The sequence below is a fragment of the Hypanus sabinus genome, chromosome 18, assembly GCF_030144855.1.
Source record: "Hypanus sabinus isolate sHypSab1 chromosome 18, sHypSab1.hap1, whole genome shotgun sequence".
Classification (NCBI taxonomy): Eukaryota; Metazoa; Chordata; class Chondrichthyes; order Myliobatiformes; family Dasyatidae; genus Hypanus; species Hypanus sabinus.
In genome coordinates this window covers 70,647,531-70,667,760 of record NC_082723.1, presented here as the reverse complement: position 1 = coordinate 70,667,760, position 20,230 = coordinate 70,647,531, and the positions used below count along the sequence as shown (strand labels likewise).

Sequence of the window (20,230 nt, the reverse complement as noted above, 5' to 3'; positions counted from 1 at the left end):
AACCAGTGAGTCTTGCCAGAGGCATACAAGTGCAGATTGGCTTTTCCTGTTATTGCCAATCTGTTGACTGATCTCCCAGAGCTGACAAACCAGATCTCTCATTTGAAATGCTGGTGAGATGTTGAAGAGCACTGGTGCCTCAAGTATTGCTTCTGGAGAAGTCACTATGTTCAAGAAGTAATGTTCCAGCAGATGAAAGTTAACCATATAACCATTGCAGCACGGAAACAGGCCATCTTGGCCCTTCTAGTCCGTGCCGATGCTTACACTCACCTAGTCCCACCTACCCGCACTCAGCCCATAACCCTCCGTTCATTTCCTGTCCGTATACCTATCCAATTTTACTTTAATGACAATACCGAACCTGCCTCTACCACTTCTACTGGAAGCTCATTCCACACAGCTACCACTCTCTGAGTAAAGAAATTCCCCCTCATGCTACCCTTAAATTTTTGCACCCTAACTCTCAAATCACATCCTCTTGCTTGAATCTCCCCTACTCTCAATGGAAAAAGCCTATCTACGTCAACTCTATCTATCCCCCTCATTATTTTAAATACCTCTATCAAGTCCCTCCTCAACCTTTTATGCTCCAAAGAATAAAGACCTAACTTGTTCAGCCTTTCCCTGTAACTTAGGTGCTGAAACCCAGGTAACATTCTAGTAAATCTCCTCTGTACTCTCTCTATTTTGTTGACATCTTTCCTATAATTCGGTGACCAGAACTGTACACAATACTCCAAATTCGGCCTTACCAATGCCTTGTACAATTTTAACATTACATCCCAACTCCTATACTCAATGCTCTAATTTATAAAGGCCAGCATACCAAAAGCTTTCTTCACCACCCTATCCACATGAGATTCCACCTTCAGGGAACTATGCACCATTATTCCTAGATCACTCTGTTCTACTGCATTCTTCAATGCCCTACCATTTACCATGTATGTCCTATTTGGATTATTCCTACCAAAATGTAGCACCTCACACTTATCAGCATTAAACTCCATCTGCCATCATTCAGCCCACTCTTCTAAATGGTCTAAATCTCTCTGCAAGCTTTGAAAACCTACTTTATTATCCACAACGCCACCTACCTTAGTATCACCTGCATACTTACTAATCCAATTTACCACCCCATCATCCAGATCATTAATGTATATGACAAGCAACATTGGACCCAATCCAAATCCCTGAGGCAAACCACTAGTCAACGGCCTCTAACCTGACAAACAGTTATCCACCACTACTCTCAGGCATCTCCCATCTAGCCACTGTTGAATCCATTTTACTACTTCAATATTAATACCTAATGATTGAAATTTCCTAACTAACCTTCCGTGCGGAACTTTGTCAAAGGCCTTACTGAAGTCCATATAGACAACATCCACTGTTTTACCCTCCTCAACTTTCCTCGTAACCTCTTCAAAAAATTCAATAAGATTTGTCAAACATGACTTTCCATGCACAAATCCATGCTGATTATTCCTAATCAGATCTATCCAGATAATTATAAACACCATCTCTGAGAATACTTTCCATTAATTTACCCACCACTGACGTCAAACTGACAAGCCTATAATTGTTAGGTTTACTCTTAGAACCCTTTTAAAACAATGGAACCACATGAGCAATACGCCAACCCTCCAGCACCATCCCATTTCTAATGACATTTGAAATATTTCTGTCAGAGCCCCTGCTATTTCTAACCAACTTCCCTCAAGGCCCTAGGGAATATCCTGTCAGGACCCAAAGATTTATCCACTTTAATATTCCTTAAAAGTGTCAGTACTTCCTCCTCTTTAACTGTCATAGTTTCCATAACTTCCCTACTTGTTTCCCTTACCCTACACAATTCAATATCCTTCTCCTTAGTGAATACCGAAGAAAAGAAATTGTTCAAAATCTCCCCCATCTCTTTTGGCCCCACACGTAGCTGTCCACTCTGATTCTCTAAGGGACCAATTTCATCCCTCACTATCCTTTTGTTATTAATATAACTGTAGAAACCCTTCGGATTTATTTTCACCTTACTTGCCAAAGCAACCTCATGTCTTCTTTTAGCTTTTCTAATTTCTTTCTTAAGATTCTTCTTACATTCTTTATATTCCTCCAGCACCTCATTTACTCCATGCTGCCTATATTTATTATAGATCTCCCTCTTTTTCCGAACCAAGTTTCCAATATCCCTTGAAAACCATGGAGCTCTCAAACTTTTAAACTTTCCTTTCAACCTAACAGGAACATAAAGATTCTGTACCCTCAAAATTTCACCTTTAAATGACCATTTCTCTATTACATCCTTCCCATAAAACAAATTGTCCTAATCCACTCCTTCTAAGTCCTTTCGCATCTCCTCAAAGTTAGCCTTTCTCCAATCAAGAATCACAACCCTGCGTCCAGTCCTATCCTTCTCCATAATTATATTGAAACTAATGGTATTATGATCGCTGGACCTGAAGTGCTCCCCAACACATACTTCCGTCACCTGACCTATCTCATTCCCTAACAGGAGATCCAACACTGCCCCTTCTCTAGTCAGTACCTCTATATATTGCTGCAAAAAACTATCCTGCATACATTTTACAAACTCCAAACCATCCAGCCCTTTTACAGAATGGGCTTCCCAGTCTATGTGTGGAAAATTAAAATCTCCCACAATCACAACCTTATGCTTACTACAAATATCTGCTATCTCCTTACAAACTTGCTCCTCCAATTCTCGCTCCCCATTAGGTGGTCTATAAGTGTTACTACACCTTTCCCATTCCTCAATTCCACCCAAATAGTCTCCCTAGATGAGCCCTCTAATCTACCCTGCCAAAGCACCGCTGTAATATTTTCTCGGACAAGCAATGCAACACTTCCCCCTCTTGTCCCTCTGATTCTATCACACCTGAAGCAACAAAATCCAGGAATATTTAGTTAACAATCACACCCCTCCTGCAACCATGTTTCACTAATAGCTACAACATCATATTTCCAGGTATCAATCCATGTTCTAAGCTCTAAGTTAAAAAGAATAAAAATATTTTGAATCATGAAAGATGAACTATTTCTCCGATGGGTTTGGATAACCTGACATATATCTCTGAAGCAGTGGATTTGCAAACATTGACAAGAGTTGCGCACGCTACTAGGCCTATTAATAAAAATTTCAGTCAAAGAACATCTTAAAGTGGAGGGAAGAGCAGAAGAGGATGAACTGCATGGGCTTGGGCCTTGGTAGCTGATGGCATGACTAATAATGATGGAAGCATATACAAGTACATAAGCTACCTCAGCCATAAAATATTATGTTGCTGTATTTGGCTTATAAATTCCTCTTTGCAAAATGTTCTTTATGCTTTAGTTTGCAAAGTTTTTGTAGTCTAATATCTGTCCTTGATAAAAATCCCTAAATAAAATACACAATGCATCAGTTTATCCATGGCATTTACTCCACCCTTCGTTGTGCTGAGGCTGTGGGCCTGCTCCAGCTGCTCCAGGCTATGTGACTGAGGACTCACTTTTGATCTAAATGCTATTTGCTTACTTTTATTTGCATAATTTGCTTTTTATCCCCATTCTCTCTGCACATTGGGTGTTTGTCAGGTATTTTTTATGGGTTCTTTTGGACTTGTTTTGTGGCTGCTTGTAGGGCAACAAATCTCAAGGCTGTATAATGTACAGTCGGCCCTCCTTTCCCGTGAGTTCCACACGCACAAATTCAACCAACCGCGAATTGAGAAAACCCGGAAGTGCTCTTCCAGCACTTGTTGTTCGAGCATGTACAAACTTTTTTTGTCATTATTCCCTAAACAATGCAGTGTAACAACTATTTTACATAGCATTTACATTGTATTAGGTATTATAAGTAATCTAGAGATGATTTAAAGTATATGGGAGGATGTGCGTAGCTTACTGTGGATCGGGATTAAAAAAAACAGACATTCTCTTACTAAGTAAGTCAGAACAGGTACATCTGGTAGTTAGCATCAGTTAGTCAACATTTATCTTAGTATATAGTACATATTTTACCTTTCTATGCATATAAAACACTTAAGAACGTATGTTTCAGCGCTGGGCTTGGGAACGGAAGTTCCCGAGTTCAATCCAGTGACAGATCACTCCCGAGCGCGTTCTCGATCCATGCCTGGTTGATGTGGAGGATCAAAAACCCAAAACCTCTAAACCCAATAATTAAACCACTGTGTTGCTTTGTAATAATTGTAGCTTTCATCGGGGCACAGCCTTTCTCACTTTATCCTTTAAAATTGTTCTGATTGTTGACCGACTGTAGCCTAACGCTTTTCCAATGACCGATGGCATTTCACCTCTTTCCAATCGCTTTATTATTTCCACTTTATTTTCAATCGTGATCGTGATTATTTTCGTGAACAGAAACACTGCAAATTCAGAGCTCTTGCCACTGGGTCCTAATGTCCACCGCACTGAGACAGGTTAAATAAGGTCTGGGGTTCCGCTGGGTCCTAAGGTCCACTGCATTGCGACAGGTTGAATAAGGGACTTGAGCATCCACATTTTTTGGTATCCGCGAGGGGTCCCGGAACCAATCCCTCGTGGATAAGGAGGGCCAACTGCATACATACTTTAATAAATGTACTTTGAACTATTAAACACAACAATCTCAGTCTTCTAAGCTCTTGCTCTTTCATTGATCCTGTTTACAGTTACTATTCCATAGATTTGCTGAGTATGCACCCAGGAAAAAGAAAAACAGGATTGTATGTAGTAACATGTATGTACTCTGATAATAAATTTTACTTTAAACTTTTTAAATATGGATTTATTTTAGGACATAGATGAAAGTTATGAATCAGTATCAGGGAAAACTTGATGCATGCAATATTCTTCATGGATATTACAAATCCAGTGCCTCGGTACAAAGTAGTGAGATTTGTTAGGCTGTTGGGAATCTATCAGTTCATTTTTGTTTGCCTAGTGACTGAGTTAATCTGATCTGCCTGTTGAACATGAATTGATGTATTTTGATTGCTACCAGGTTAAAAGTTGACTGAACAGAACAGAAATACTCAAATTGCCTGTGGCATTCTTAGGATCTCTTTGCATATCACTGTATGACAGATCACAGGCTGGAAACACAAAGCAAATTGCCAAAAAATAATTTCACAATTACAACTTGATATGAAATCATCTAATTTCAAATGTTTGAACTATTTCAAATTCTGCTCAGAACTCAAGAATTATGGTGGTCAATTATACCTACATTAAAGGGTGAACATCTTCCCAAGACAAAGTTTCAAGCAGAGATGTCCAATCCCTGCTGGATTTTTTTGTGTGATTAAAGAGAAGGGTTCAAAGGAAATGCTTTAAAGTGTAGCCCGACACAGATGCAAAGAACACCTTCTAAAGATCTGCGCTGCTTTATACTTTGTTAGTGTATAGAGAAGGTTAATTAATTAATTAAGCTATGCAGTGTGAAATAAGCCCTTTGAGCCTCATAGCCAATAACTCACCAATTTACCCCGAGCCAAATCACAGGACCCTCCAAGAGGACTACAACTTTGTCGTGGTTTGGAAACTTTTGTGTCTCAGTGACCCAGAGAGCTATGTTGGCTGGAGTCAGGACTGTCTACTTTAGCTTTTGTTAATGACATCCATGCCAAATAGGTCAAAGGCCAGATCAAGAGTTGTCCACTGTTCCTTCAGGTTCAGGAGTTCAGATCAGGGCTAACAACCCTGACGGGTAAAACAAAATTGTTACAGAAACAGCAACATTTGAATGCAATGGTATTCCTGAGTCTCCAACCATGGACTTGCATGACTGACAGTAGTGAAAACTGAGAGGAAGCTACTAATATGATGAAGGAAGCCCTGAACACCACCAGAGATGAAGAACCTTCATTACTGCCATAAACGCCAATGGTGTTAACGGGCAGTAGGAAAGTAAATCACAAACACGAGAAAATCTGCAGATGTTGGAAATCCAAAGTAACACACACTGGGTGAGTCCTGATGAAGGGTCTCAGCTCGAAATCTTTTCCATAGACGCTGCCTGAAGTGTTGAGCTCCTCCATCATTTTGTGTGTGTTGTGTTGCCCAATAGGTAATCACTGGACAATTTACAATAACCAAATAACCTACTAATCAGTACATTTTTGGATGGTGGGAGAAAACCAGAGCTTCCAGAGGAATCCCAAGCATTCCACGGGGAGCACATACAAACCTCTTAAAGAGGATGCTAGGACTGAGCTCCAAACTCCAATACCTCGAGGTGTGACAGCATTGCACTAACTGCTTTGCTACTGTGTCACTTGCCTCCAACATCTCATCCAACCTCCCTTGCAGCTTTAATTGCCCCCAGCCAGCTCAAATGGACAGTCAATATTGACTACGCAGCTGACTTGTTTCCGTGTACGTCTCCCAATGTTGGCTCTTCTAGTGATGATACAAATAGCAACCAGCTACATTTGCTCAACTCTTCAATTTTTTAAAAATATATTAGCTTTTCACTGTCAGTTGTTGCCATTGGATCTGTAGGACCTATGTTACAAGTGTAGATATCAAAGTTCAAAGTTTATTATCAAAGTATATATATATATATATATATATATATATATATATATGTCCCCATATCCAACTCTAAGACTCATTTCTTCATTTCTTGGGGGCATACTCAATAAATCTATAGAATAATAAAACTATAACAGAATCAATGAATGACTGCCAAACTAAGACATTCAACCAGGGTGCAGAAGACAACAAACTGTGCAAATGCAAAAAAGGAGAAACAATAATAATAAATAAGCAATAAGTATCGAGAACATGAAGAGTCCTTAAAAGAAAGTCCATTGGTTTTGGGAACAATTCAGTGATGAGGCAAGTGAAGTTGAGTGAAGCGATCCCATTAACTACAGCATAAACAGACGGTATCAGAAGGATATAGTTGATGTTCTGAGTAAGAGTAATTTTTGTAGACAATGCTGCACAATACCTTTAAGTCTATGGATGCAATGACATTAACTTTTGAAGCATCACGATCATCTTAATCTCACGTTTCCATTATGTAGGTAAGCCCCAGGGCCAAAATGTTAAAGAAATTGAGTCCCAATCAATGTACCCCATGACATTACACTCCCAAAACCTTGCTATTCTAGTCCACGTTACTGGTAGGCATTCCAAAAGGAGGGGCTACTGTAGCGTCTTTCTGCTGGTCAACTTGAAGAGTGTGATAGCACCAATCTAGTATTCAGTAGATTGGTTAATACTGTTCAGGACAGAACCTCAAAGTGTTATTAAGATTGCTCGCATCTAGATAAATGATGGGTATTCCACAACTCTCCTGAGAAACTTAAGAGTTAAATGAGGGGTCAAGAGCTAATCCACTCAACACTAAGTACCTGACTTTTCACTGACCTCATAAGAACAGTGGTGGTCCTGCACAGCATCTGCGTCAATAGTAAATCCAAAGGTGCTACTGTTGAAGTATTTGTTAAAGAAACAATTGTTGTGATGGAGATTTGGCACCATATTCATTAGGTATATTTAAAGCTACAGTTGATAGGTTATCAGCTGTGATTGAATGGTGGAGCAGACTCAATAGGCTGAATGGCCTAATCCTGCTCCTATACCTTATGGTCTTATTTTAGTTGGGCTGTAGAGTAAAGAATCAAAAGTTATGCATGTATCCCAGTCAGGAGAACAGCCAGAAGACCGAAAAGGCAAATATATTACAGACCAAGAACAATGGGCAGCAACAACACAAAATTTAATCCATGCTGAATATGAACAAATATGGATCTGTATAAAAGGTAGAGGGTATTAAAATGAAGTTAGTAAGTTTAAGGCAGTTTTGCACTCTAATCCTGAGCAAATGGTAAGGGTACTAATGGATAAAGATTTTTAGTGGCAGTTAGGCATTACAATGACACTTAGATGCAGCACTGTCATGGAAGAGCACAAAACCAGACAGGAGTGAGACAGAAATATGAAAACAAACTGTTACAAGGCTTCTATTGATGAGGTAAAAAGATTAGCAAAATTTTATATGGATCCCTTTACAGACATGGAAATTATAGAGGAATTATACAAGAGAGAGAACAATACTTTGTATCTCTGCTCTCAGAAGAAAACACACAAAACATCCAGGGAATAGAGGAGAACAACAGGTTAAGAGTGATTGAGAAACCAAATGAAATTAGGAGGAAAGAAATTAATGGGACAGAAAGCCAGTAAAAGACGTGGATCTTAAGGTTCTGAAAGAGAAGGTGGTAACGGTGAATCAACTGATTACACAGATTCATGAACAATTTCCACAAAAAGTAGATTTCAGTTATAAATCCGGTTTTAAGAAATGTGAAAGAGAGAAAACAAAGAATTTCAGACTGGTTATTCTGAAATTGTAGAAAAAATGCTAAAATTGATTGTAGAGGAAGTGACAGTTGAGACCTTACAAAACTCATCTGAATCAACATGAATTTATGAAAAGGAAATCAGGTTTCAATGGGGCATCGGTGGACATATTGTAGTTAGGTATCTGCTGGGCATTTGATAAGGTCATAATGAAATTAGAGCACGTGGAATTGGTAGTGATCTCCTAGTATGGACTGAGCTTTAGTTAGAAATCAGTAGGAATAAATAGGTCAGTTTTGAGTTGGAACTTGTGATTAGTGGGGCCATTGCTCCTCACAGTTTATATGAATGACTGGCTGAGGTTACCAATATATCTACATTTGCTGATGGAATTTATTTATTTAATTAGAAATACAGCACAGAATAGGTCCCTGTGGCTTGTTGAGCCACACCATCCAGGAACTCACCTTTTTAACCCTAGCCTCATTACAGGATAATTTACAATGACCAATTAACCTACTAACTGGTACGTCTTTGGATCGTGGGAGGAAACTGAAGCATCCCGAAGAAACCCACACACTCACAAGCAGGATGTACAAACTCCTTACAGAAGGTGCAAGAATTGAACTCTTAACTTTGGAATGCCCCAAGCTGTTATAGAACTGCGATAACCGCTACACTAGCCAGGTGGTGTAGTGGCATTCTCACCAGACTTTGAGGTGTGCAGTCCTAGGTTCAAAGCCGGCCAGCTCTTTGCACCCTTTCCATCCATGTTGGGTTGAGCATCAAGCTAGCAACTCGGCCTCATAAAAAGAAAAATTCAAAAATACTAAAGAGATGGCAAGGTTGCTGCCCAATGTACCACGAGATGTGAAAAGGAACAATAATCGTTATACTACTATGGCGCCCCATGGGAAATGAAGGATGGAAATGTGAGTTACGGGAATGCAAGGAGGCTTCAAGGAGATATCAACAATGGATATTAATAGACTCAAGGCATGTGATTGGTGCAGGAAAGTGCTGCTGAGATAAAAGCTCAATCAAGAATTGTTGTGAGGGCCAAAGAATCAGAGCTCAACAGCGTCAGAAGCCTAAAGGAAATATATTAGTTGCGCAACAGAAAAGAAAGAAAGAAATTTCATATAGACATTGCTTGCTTTAGTATAGAGAAGGCTGAAAGTAATTCATGCCATTAAAGTTATAAGTGGTAAGAAATTCTATTTTGTTTAATGAAGAGAATCAATAGCCCAGTTATAAATGAGAGTTGAGGAAAATTCTTCTTTACCCAGAGATTCATGAGGCTCCATATCTTAGTGTCCTAAATACTTTTAGGAGCAGAATAGGTCCTATAGGTCAAAAGGCACTCTTCTATGACATAAATTTCTATGATTTTCTAATTATTACAAGACTTCTGAACTCTGGTCCCATTTTAGAGTTGAGAACAGGGGGTCCACGGACCTCTTACTTAATGGCATTGACCCATGGCACAAAAAATGTTGGGAACCTCTGGTTTAGAATAATAAGGGTTTCTCATTGAAACCTACTGACTACTGAAAGGCCAAGATAGAACGGATGTGGAGAGGATTTTTCCTATAGAAGGGAAGTCCAAGACCAGAAGGCACAGCCTCAGAACAGAAGAATACCCCTTTAGAACAAGGAATTTCTTTAGCCAGAGGGTGGTGAATCTGTGAAATTCATTGGCACAAACAGCTGTGGAGGCCAAGTCATTGGGTATATTTAAAGTGGAAGTTGATAGGTTCTTGATTAGTCAGGGCGTCATCAGTGGAAATGAGAGAAGGCAGAAATAATGGGGTTGTGAGGGATAATAAATCAGCCATGATGAAATGATGGAGAAGACTCGATGGGCTGAATGCCCTAATTCTGTTCCCATGTCTTATGGTCTTTAGATATGCAGTCCAAATGACTCTCCAAGGCATTTTAATAACAGTAGCAGCCTCTAAGGTCCTTTACCACTCAATTCCTACATCACCTTTTCTCACCAGGGATCAGAGTGACACACATTTTCAGGAGCATGAAGTGTTTACAGCACACACTTCTCATGCTTTACAGGCACTGAAGAATTTTCTTGCTGTACTTGCTGTCAAACTGTCAAGGCAGTTCCTGCTTTTATCTGCAAGATCCAGTTTACAGCTGACATTTTTAATAAATACTTTTAGATGCCAACCATTTGCTGGAAGTCTTTTACAGCTATTTAGTTCACATCGGGCAATGCAAGCATTAATAACCAATATATTACGCTCACTCAGAATCCCATCAAAACTGTTTCGCATTTGAAAGGAAAGGTAGTGTTTTTAATTTGAAAGCTAAATGAACTGTCCAATTGGATTTTGTTAGGTTGATACAGTTTCATGACTATTTCTGGTTATGAGGCATATTTCACAGCCAGGTAAGTGAACATTGAAATCTGCAGTGCAGAATTTACATAAATTCATCTTGCTTTAACAACACTTTCATTTAACCTGCCATGTTTGACCATTTGAACATTAATACATCTGATGGGGGAATAGCAAAATGGGGGTTGTTATTAAATAAATTTGTAACTAGAAGTGAAATAACTGTCAGCAATCCTGTTTAACTGCTTAAACTGTTAGTTAATAACAGCACATGTGAATAAATGTGAATCTAATAGTGTTCTGTGTAGTCAAGATGTTTAATAACGAACATTCTATAGCCTGCAATATGCATCAGTATGGTTAACGTGACGCTACTACAGCTCGGGGAATTGGGAGTTCGGAGTTCCAGTGTCCTCTGTAAGGAGTCTGTACATCCTCCCCATAGAATGCATGGGTTTTCTCCCACGGTTCATGTATGTACCCATTACTAAGTTAATTAATCATTGTCAACTGCAAATTGTCCCGTGATTAGGCAAGGGTTAAATCGGGGGTTACTGGCGTTGCAGCTCGAAGACCTGGAAGAGCCTGTTACGCGCTGTATCTCAAAATAAATAATGAATATCTGTGATCAAGATCAAGTTACAAAGCTACATTTCCCTGATGGTTTAGTGCCAGCAACCCACGTCCACACTGGATCACATCCATTCATCAACTCTAATCCTACCACAGCATCAGAATCAGGTTTAATATCACCGGCACATTGTGAAATTTGTTGTTTTGCAGCAGCAGTACAATGCAATACATAATTTTAAAAAAAAACTATAAATATGTAGTGCAAGACCAGACCAAAGAAGAGTATCGCTCCAAGGAGTACTTGGTGCCTAGCACCAATAATCTTAGCTGAGTAGCTTTACAATTTAACTAAAAAAACACAGGATGTCCACAAGGTCACTTTAGCAACACACATCTTTTATCCTTATATTTGAAATTTTCTCCCACATGCAATATGGAAAAAGTCGAATTGCCAACCAACTCAATTACCACAATTCCTCAAAACCGTGCAGGTCATCATCCCATAATCTGGAAGCTGTGGTTTTTCATCTCAGCTTCTAAACAAGGAACCAGATAAAGCTACAAATGTAACTGATGAAAGGAGCAATTATACAATGTCACTTCTGATAACATCACTTCAATTGAGCAAGGTCCTGAAATTATTACCAGTTCAATAAAAAGTCTAATCTAACAGGAATTACTATACACTACTGTAGTATATGATTGGTTTCCAATAAACTTTTCAACTGTCTATTAGTTAGCCCGAACTGTATCATGCTGTATTAAATTTTGTAAAAATATTAGATGAAAGTCTGAACAATTCCAAGTAACAATTTAGCTCTTTGTAAGCCTGCAGCATGTAGGTTGCCTGTACAAGTTAAACACTGTAGGTTTGTTAAATGTTTTTTAAAACAGTGGCTGTACTCTTACACTGTTAAAGTTAAAGTCTGTCCTGAGCCATTTAGGCTCATCAGGCCGGTGCTTATTTCCGGTTTCCATGGCGTGAAGCAGTACCGGACTCTCCCCTGGATAGGACGCCAGTCTATCGCGAGGTTAACCCCCAGCATTTTTTTTGCCATTTTCAGCTGGGTGGACTGGAGTAATGTGTGGTTAAGTGCCTTGCTCAAGGACACATCACGCTACCCTGGCTGGGGTTCGATCTCATGACCTTCAGATCGCTAGTCCAACACCTTAACCACTTGGCCACGTGCCACACTATAGGTTAGTTAAATGTTTATTAATAGCTTCGGGAGTCTTTCTTAGCCTCAGGCATTAATGGCATAAGAACAAAAGACCAAAATATTTATGTCTCTGCGTGTCCCTCGATGCTTATGGATTGAACCAAACCCCTGCTTACTGAAGCACCTTTTGCTCAGTTCTTGTGACTTCAGCTAGACTGAGGATCATGATCGATTGGTGCCTAGGACAGTCCCAGGGTGATTTCACAAGTCGGAATTCAGAGTTCCCCCAACAATGACAACAATCAAGCAGCAACTGAGAAATATGAGCCCTGAAATCTCTGTAATCTACTAGTATTTAGTGTAGTTTATTTGTGCTTTATGTTGACTTTGTTGTGCTTGTACACTTATTACCACATTTCCTGGACACTCAAATTGGTTTGGGTGTTTTGGGTCTGATCAACCCAACCCATTACAAGAAAACAGCATCAAATTTCCTGCAAAATTACAACATTATCTTGATCACAAAACAATATAAGGGTCTAGTCTTTTCTGGCATTTTATTGCTCAAGAATGACTTAGCAACCACATACTAATAAGCCAAAGTTTCCCAACCTTTTCTATGCCATGGACTAATAGCATTAAGCAAGGGGTCCAGGGACCCTGGGTCGGGAGCTCCTGTAATAAACTGTGTTCAAGCACACTGAAGAAAAAATATAGACCATGTACTTGAAATACATAAACTCTTCTGAATGATCAAATCCCATGGGTAATAAAAATGGGCTTAATTATTGCTATTCAGTCTTACCTCTTTAGTGTGTGATGATGCTGAAAGAATTCCTGACTTCTTGTTCTGTTGTGGACTTCGGTAGTGAATTCGGCATATTGACTGCTCTTGAAGGTTGCGGTAGTTTTCCCGCTGTGAGGTAAGTGGAAACGTGATTTCGAGTGTGTTTTGGGTGTCCTTTGAAGTTAATGTGAAACTTTCGGAGCTGTGATGTGCCTACATTATTCTACAAAATTAAATAAGTGCAGGACTATATAACTTATTAAAGTTAAAGTTAAACAAATGCAGGGAGGTTTGCTTCAGAAATATATAGAGTTTGTATGTGGAAATGAAGGTTATAAGTATATTTTTATGAAATGCTATGTTCTGCTTGAGGCAGATTTGCGTAGTGTGGATTAATGATGGCAGGACATCCAGTTCCAAATACCATCGAGACTCATTCAAATCAACGAGAATCCATTAGTCTGACTTTTGACTGCCATTTTAATGAGGGCAAGTATTTTGATCATGTATCTAACACTTAATCCAATTATTGAATAGACCAAAAAAATGATATGTTTCTGTGGAATACTGTAGGAAAGTAATTGGAATAGAAGCAAGTTAACACAGACAGGATCTGTTCAGTCACAGGGATTTTGTGACACAGATGAAAGTTTAGGATGGTGGTGAATATTGGTAGCTTTGGTAGAGGCGTTTGACGTTGTCATGCTTACTGAGCTTGGCAGTCAGCTTGCAGACATTTCATCACCAGTGAAGGTGACATCTTCAGTGTGCAGTTGTTGGTGTATCTCAGAGAGTGCTTGTGTTTATATAGCACCCCCTGCACCCTCCCCCCTGTGTTGGTTCTGGTGGCTAACCCTTCAGTTGACCTTTGAATTCTATGCCTCATGGTTCTCTGGATCTTAGGATCATCTATGAAACCTTAAGAGCCAAAGAAACAGGAGCCAATAGAATTCAAAAGTCAACTGAAGGGGGAGCAAGTCAGAATTGAGGTAAACAAATTGGGGGGGGGGGGGGCTATATAAATGTGAGGACTCCCAGGGAGAAACACCAACAAATGAGCACACAGGAGGTTACCTAGACTGATGAGGAAACATCTGCAAGCTCAGCGAACACCGCAATATCAAACAGTTGAGAGTCACAGCAACAATATTTGATATCATGATTTAATATCTTCTCTGTACTACTTGAACATTAGTTACAGACTGTTAGAACTAGTAATTCTCATACACCGTTGAATTATTTCAACCAGCAACACTGTTAAAAGTAAATCAGCGGGAATCTTTGCATTTTTGTGTATAATTTAGCTAGCTGCAGTTGAACATGGAATGCTTTGAATCTTTTTTCTTCACAAGGGAGTATTTGCAGGCAACAGTCACCATGAAATAGCACCAACCTTGTGCTATGCATAGTGTAATCCGGCATATTTTACTCTTTAATGTAGTCTGGGTATGTCCTAGATTAGTTTGGCCTAGACCAGTGCTGTCAAAAAGGGCAGGACAGATTTGCATAGATCCAACACTACAAGCATTACTAACCCAACCATTGCTTTTATTATCCAGTAGATTTTGTTGTTCACACATCAACATCCTGCATACAGTCTTAAGCTATCTAGCTACTTCCCTTTAAAAAAAATGCTATTCAAGTAATGGCATCATTCAAAAATCCCATTGCTCCTACATCTACTTTACAGCAGAATGAATTAGTTGAATGCTACATTATAAAAAGCATTACCTTATCTCAATTCTTGACTTTAAATTCCCTCCACAAAGCAATTCCAATGGTCTGTCATTACCACTAAATAGAGAGTGCAGATTTTTTTTTCTTTTGAGGTATACACTTACATCACTAAGCTTGTCTCTGGAACTGCTCCTCTGTGAACTGTTGGCTTCTCTGACACACTCATCCTCACTGTTCCTGCCATTCTGGTTGGAAGACACCTTCATCTGCATGACAAGAGAGAAAGAGAGAGTTGAGTTATGACAGGCCTGCACTGTGGGGCGATGAATAAAAGGATGATTGCTGTAGGCTCAGTGAGTTCAGTTCACTGATAAAAGGTTCCATTCCAAAGCATCATGGCAGATTTTGACTGCTGCTCCTCTTCTGCCTACATGGCAAAAATACAACCTCCGATTACATAAGCTTTACAGTTCTATAACTAAACATTGAAACTGAGGGAAGAGAGGAAGGAACAACAAAACAAAAATACTGAATGTCTCTGGTGGCTCATCAATATCTTTAGGGCATGATAATATTTTTCATGTTGAAGAATGGGAGAGGCTGAATTCATGGCAATTTGACTTACAAATAAGCATCTCTGTGAATCAAATTTAAACTGCACTAGAATGAGAGTAAAAATTAAAACTTATGTTGCAAACAGTTTAGTCAAATAATTTAAGAAAAATGAACAGAGTCATCTATTAGAGATTTTTGGACATCATTCAACACATGGAAGGTTCCAAAGATGAGCAGTTAGAATTAAAATGAGCAAGTTGTGGGCATGTTTTGTTGGCACTGGAAGCATGGCGACATTTGCGGGCTGTCCCCAGAACAATCCTCGCTAAATTTGCCATGTTTTGGGCTCTACTGTGAAGAAAGGAGCATGTAATTCAAAAATAAAAATTCTCAGTTAAATTGATCAAAATCTCTAGCTATAACACTCATTTATGTGAACAAAGGGTTGTGGGCTGAATACTTTTACAAGGCACTGTAATCTTCCTGTGATAGTACTGGTTTGCATAAGAAAATGATGAGGAACTGGAGAGTTACCAAAACATGTAGCGTAATATCAGACTTAAATCTGGCACCCCACCAAAGCAGCTGTTCTACAGTCACAGACAGTCAAAGTTGTACGACATAGACATTGATTGTCCTCATCTTTGATATAATATCTCACTGTGGGTAATAAAACTAACAGTAAAGATAAACTGGAAATTTCCTCGCGTTGTTACTGTAATCCCAGTGGAAGTTTCTGATTCCATCAGACAGACTTCCTCTACATTTCCAGCAAAGTTGCATCTGAGTAAGAATATCTCAGGATATTCCTTACGAGAATGTCCATGTTGTCCAGCAAAGGATTCCAAAAGTGTTGGGCAAGATCTACCTAAATTTCAGCATGCAAGTGCCATTATGGAAAAACCACGGCAATGCTTCTCAGAAGTTTGCATGCTGAATGCTAGATTGGGTATGTAACATAAAACTTGGACAAACTTCTATAGATGAGCAGTGAAGAGTATATTGATTGGTTGCATCACAGCCTAGTATGGAAACACCAATATCCTTCAGTGGAAACTCCTACAAAAAGTAGTGGATACAGCCCAGTCCATCACGAGTACAGTCCTCCCCACCATTGAGCATGACATGCATGAAAGTACATGAAATGATGTTGCAGGAAAGCAGAATCTATCATCAAGGACCTCCACCATTCATACTATGCTCTCTTCTCGTTCAACCATCAGGTTCTTGAACCAGAGGGGGTAACTTCACTCAACTTCATTTTCCCCATCACTGAACTGTTCCCATAACCAATGGACTCAGTTTCAAGGTCTCTTATTTCATGTACTCAATATATATTGTTTATTTATTATTAATGTTGTTGTTTCTTTGTATTTATTGTGAATGCCTGCAAAAAAATCTTTGGAATAAATCCAGAGGGAAAAATCCAGAACTGGCTTCCCTAAGGGAGTCTTACACTGAGTTCAACATTGAATAACAATGTCCGGGTAGACAGAATTTACTACATGGGCAATAGCTTGCTCTCAATATTGTTCTGCCCTGGCTGGCATATCTAGATAGCTGGGATACAACATCCATGGTCAACCCTGGCCAATGAAGACCTCCAGCAAGAATATTAGTTTTGGAGTCGTTTCTGCCTACGATGACATATACAGTGGCATGCAAAAGTTTGGGCGCCCCGGTCAAAATTTCTGTGACTGTGAATAGTTGAGAAGAAGATGAACTGATCTCCAAAAGTCATAAAGTTAAAGATGAAACTTTCTTTTCAACATTTTAAGCAAGATTAGTGTATTACTTTTGTTTTGTACAATTTTAGAGTGGAAAAAAAGTACAGGAGCACCATGCAAAAGTTTGGGCACCCCAAGAGATTTGAGCTCTCAGATAACTTTTACCAAGGCCTCAGACCTTAATTAGCTTGTTAGGGCTATGGCTTGTTCACAGTCATCGTTAGGAAAGGCCTGACAAACCTGACAAACACCCTGACTCCTCAAACCTTGTCCCAATAATCAGCAGCCATGGGCTCCTCTAAGCAGCTGCCTAGCACTCTGAAAATCAAAATAAGTGATGCCCACAAAGCAGGAGAAGGCTATAAGAAGACAGCAAAGCACTCTCAGGTAGCCATTTCTTCAGTTCGTAATGTAATGGCAGTTAACAGGAACAGTGGAGGTCAAGTTGAGGTCTGAAAGACCAAGAAAACTTTCAGAGAGAACTGCTCGTAGGATTGCTAGAAAGGCAAATCAAAACCCCCGTCTGACTACAAAAGACCTTCAGGAAGATTTAGCAGAATCTGGAGTAGTGGTGCTTTGTTCTACTGTGCAGCAACACCTGTACAAATATGACCTTCATGGACGAGTCATCAGAAGAAAACCTTTCCTGCATCCTCACCACAAAATTCAGTGTTAGAAGTTTGCAAAGGAACATCTAAACAAGCCTGATGCATTTTGGAAACAAGTCCCGTGGACTGATGAAGTTAAAATAGAACTTTCTGGCCGCAATGAGCAAAGGTATGTTTGGAGAAAAAAGGGTGCAGAATTTCATGAAAAGGACACCACTCCAACTGTTAAGCACGGGGGTGGATCGATCACGCTTTGGGCTTGTGTTGCAGCCAGTGGCACGGGGAACATTTCACTGGTAGAGGGAAGAATGAATTCAATTAAATACCAGCAAATTCTGGAAGCATATATCACACTGTCTGCAAAAAAGCTGAAGGTGAAAAGAGGATGGCTCCACAATGGACTACCTCAAGAGGCTCAAGCTGAAGATTTTGCCATGGCCCTCACAGTCCTCCAACCTAAACATCATCGAAAATCTGTGGATAGACCTCAAAAGAGCAGTGCATGCAAGACAACCCAAGAATCCCACAGAACTAGAAGCCTTTTGCAAGGAAGAATGGGTGAAAATCCCCCAAACAAGAATTGAAAGACTCTTGGCTGGCAACAGAAACCATTTACAAGCTGTGATACTTGCCAAAGGGGATGTTACTAAGTACTGACCATACAGGGTGCCCAAACTTTTGCTTCGGGCCTTTTCCTTTATTGTTATTTTGAAACTGTAAAAGATGGAAATAAAAAAAGTAATCTTGCTTAAAATATTAAAGCAACGCGTCATCTTTAACTTTATGCCTTTTGGAAATCGGGTTTACTGGCTTAGCTATTCACTGTAACAGAAGTTTTGACCAGGTGTGCCCAGACTTTTCATGCCACTGTATGTATTTTGATATTAAAATTTACTTTGAACTTTATGAAGCACCTAGTAGCAGATGAGAACTGCAGTACTACTTCAGAAGAAATGTTCCAATTACGATGTGATCTTCCACCCAACGTTTACTGCCTTAATCTCAGAGCATCATATAGCAAGGAATATGAGTTTCCTAGCTTATCACAACTGCCACTGAATTTACCCTCTTTGCTTTCTAATATGACATTTCTAATTCTATTGCTGGTGGAGTTTTCTTGCTGAAGTCTTGTAAAATGCCATCTAACCTGCAAGGACCACTTTAATGCCTTTCTGTAAACTGGACAAGATGGATCACTTCCCCTAGAATTATAGCAGATGGTGAAGATATTTATCTCAACTATTCACTATTGTATATTTTGCTTTCAAAATACAATCCCAGGCCTTCTTCACTCAAATGTAACCTATTAACCTCAACACTAAAATATTCCGCAATCTACAGACTCACTTTCAAGGACATGTTCTCAATATTACAGTATTTTTTACCTTGTTTTTTTTGTTGTCTTTTGTAATTGCGCACAGTTTGTCTCATGCACATTGGTTATTCATCTCTTTGTGCATAGTTTTTCGTTGATTCTATTGTGTTTCTTTGTATTTATTTACATTGATTGATCGATTGAGATACAGAGACGCACAGCCCAGCAACACTCTGATTTTAATCCTAGCCTAATGACAGGACAATTTACAATGACCAATTAATGTACCAACCAGTGCATCTCTGGACTATGGGAGGAAACCGGAGCACTTGGAGGAAACCCACGCAGTCATGGGGAGAACATACAAATTCCTTATAGGCAGTGGCGGAAACTGAACCCAGATTGCTGCCGCTGTAAATCATTGTGCTAACTACTAGGCTACTGTGAATGTTCATAAGAAAATGAATCTCAGGGTACTTTGATAACAGATTTATTTTGAACCTTGACACTTGTTTCATACCTAGTGAATCAGAGTCAATGCAAATCAAAACTCTAATCTAGCTACCTTCGATTCTCACATCTGCAAACTCTACATTACACCAGAATCTGACTGTGGTTCACATCAGGGCCATTCTTGCTTCAGATGTGAGATAAAACCAAGTCATTGACGTCAGTCTTGCAATAGTTGTATGAATATCATTTCTGCAATCCAGTACCTGCCCTGTACTAAAAAAGAAGAAAAGCTTAACTCTGAGCCAAGGCCAAGTCTCAGCGACAGCAGGTCTAGAACACAGAACAGTACAGGATCTTCGCCTCACAATGTTGTGCTGGCCTTATAATTTGTTCCAAGATCAATCCAACCCTTCCCACTTACATTACTTACTTACAGCCCATTATGCCATGGCATTTAGGGCAGCAATGAGGGTCCTCCATTTCTGTCTGTCCATACCGTCACACACAGACATAGAAGGATTCTTCATGGCTGTTTCCGTAACAATTTTGTTTGACCAATCAGGGTTGTTAGCCCTGAGCTGAACCCCTGAACCTGGAGGACCACTCAGTCTGGCCTCTACCCTTTGACCTGTTTGGCATGGGTGACCCTACCAAGAGCCAAAGCATAAAGCCCTGACTCCAGCCAAAATTGCTCTCTGGGACATT

The 20,230-nt window shown here is 39.6% G+C and overlaps 1 protein-coding gene across 13 annotated transcripts in view; it reads right to left on the bottom strand.

Annotated features, from left to right (window-relative positions):
- fbrsl1 (fibrosin-like 1) overlaps window positions 1-20,230 on the bottom strand; it is a 1,000,035-nt gene that overhangs the window by 539,419 nt on the left and 440,386 nt on the right. For 10 of the 13 annotated variants that reach the window (XM_059994617.1, XM_059994618.1, XM_059994619.1 and 7 more), the window contains 2 exons: window positions 15,032-15,133; window positions 13,209-13,319 (listed from right to left, as the gene is read on the bottom strand). In XM_059994617.1, coding sequence (XP_059850600.1) covers window positions 13,209-13,319; window positions 15,032-15,133 — 213 coding nt within the window. The remainder of the gene's footprint in view (window positions 1-13,208; window positions 13,320-15,031; window positions 15,134-20,230) is intronic. The other 3 variants (XM_059994623.1, XM_059994626.1, XM_059994631.1) reach the window with 1 other exon arrangement.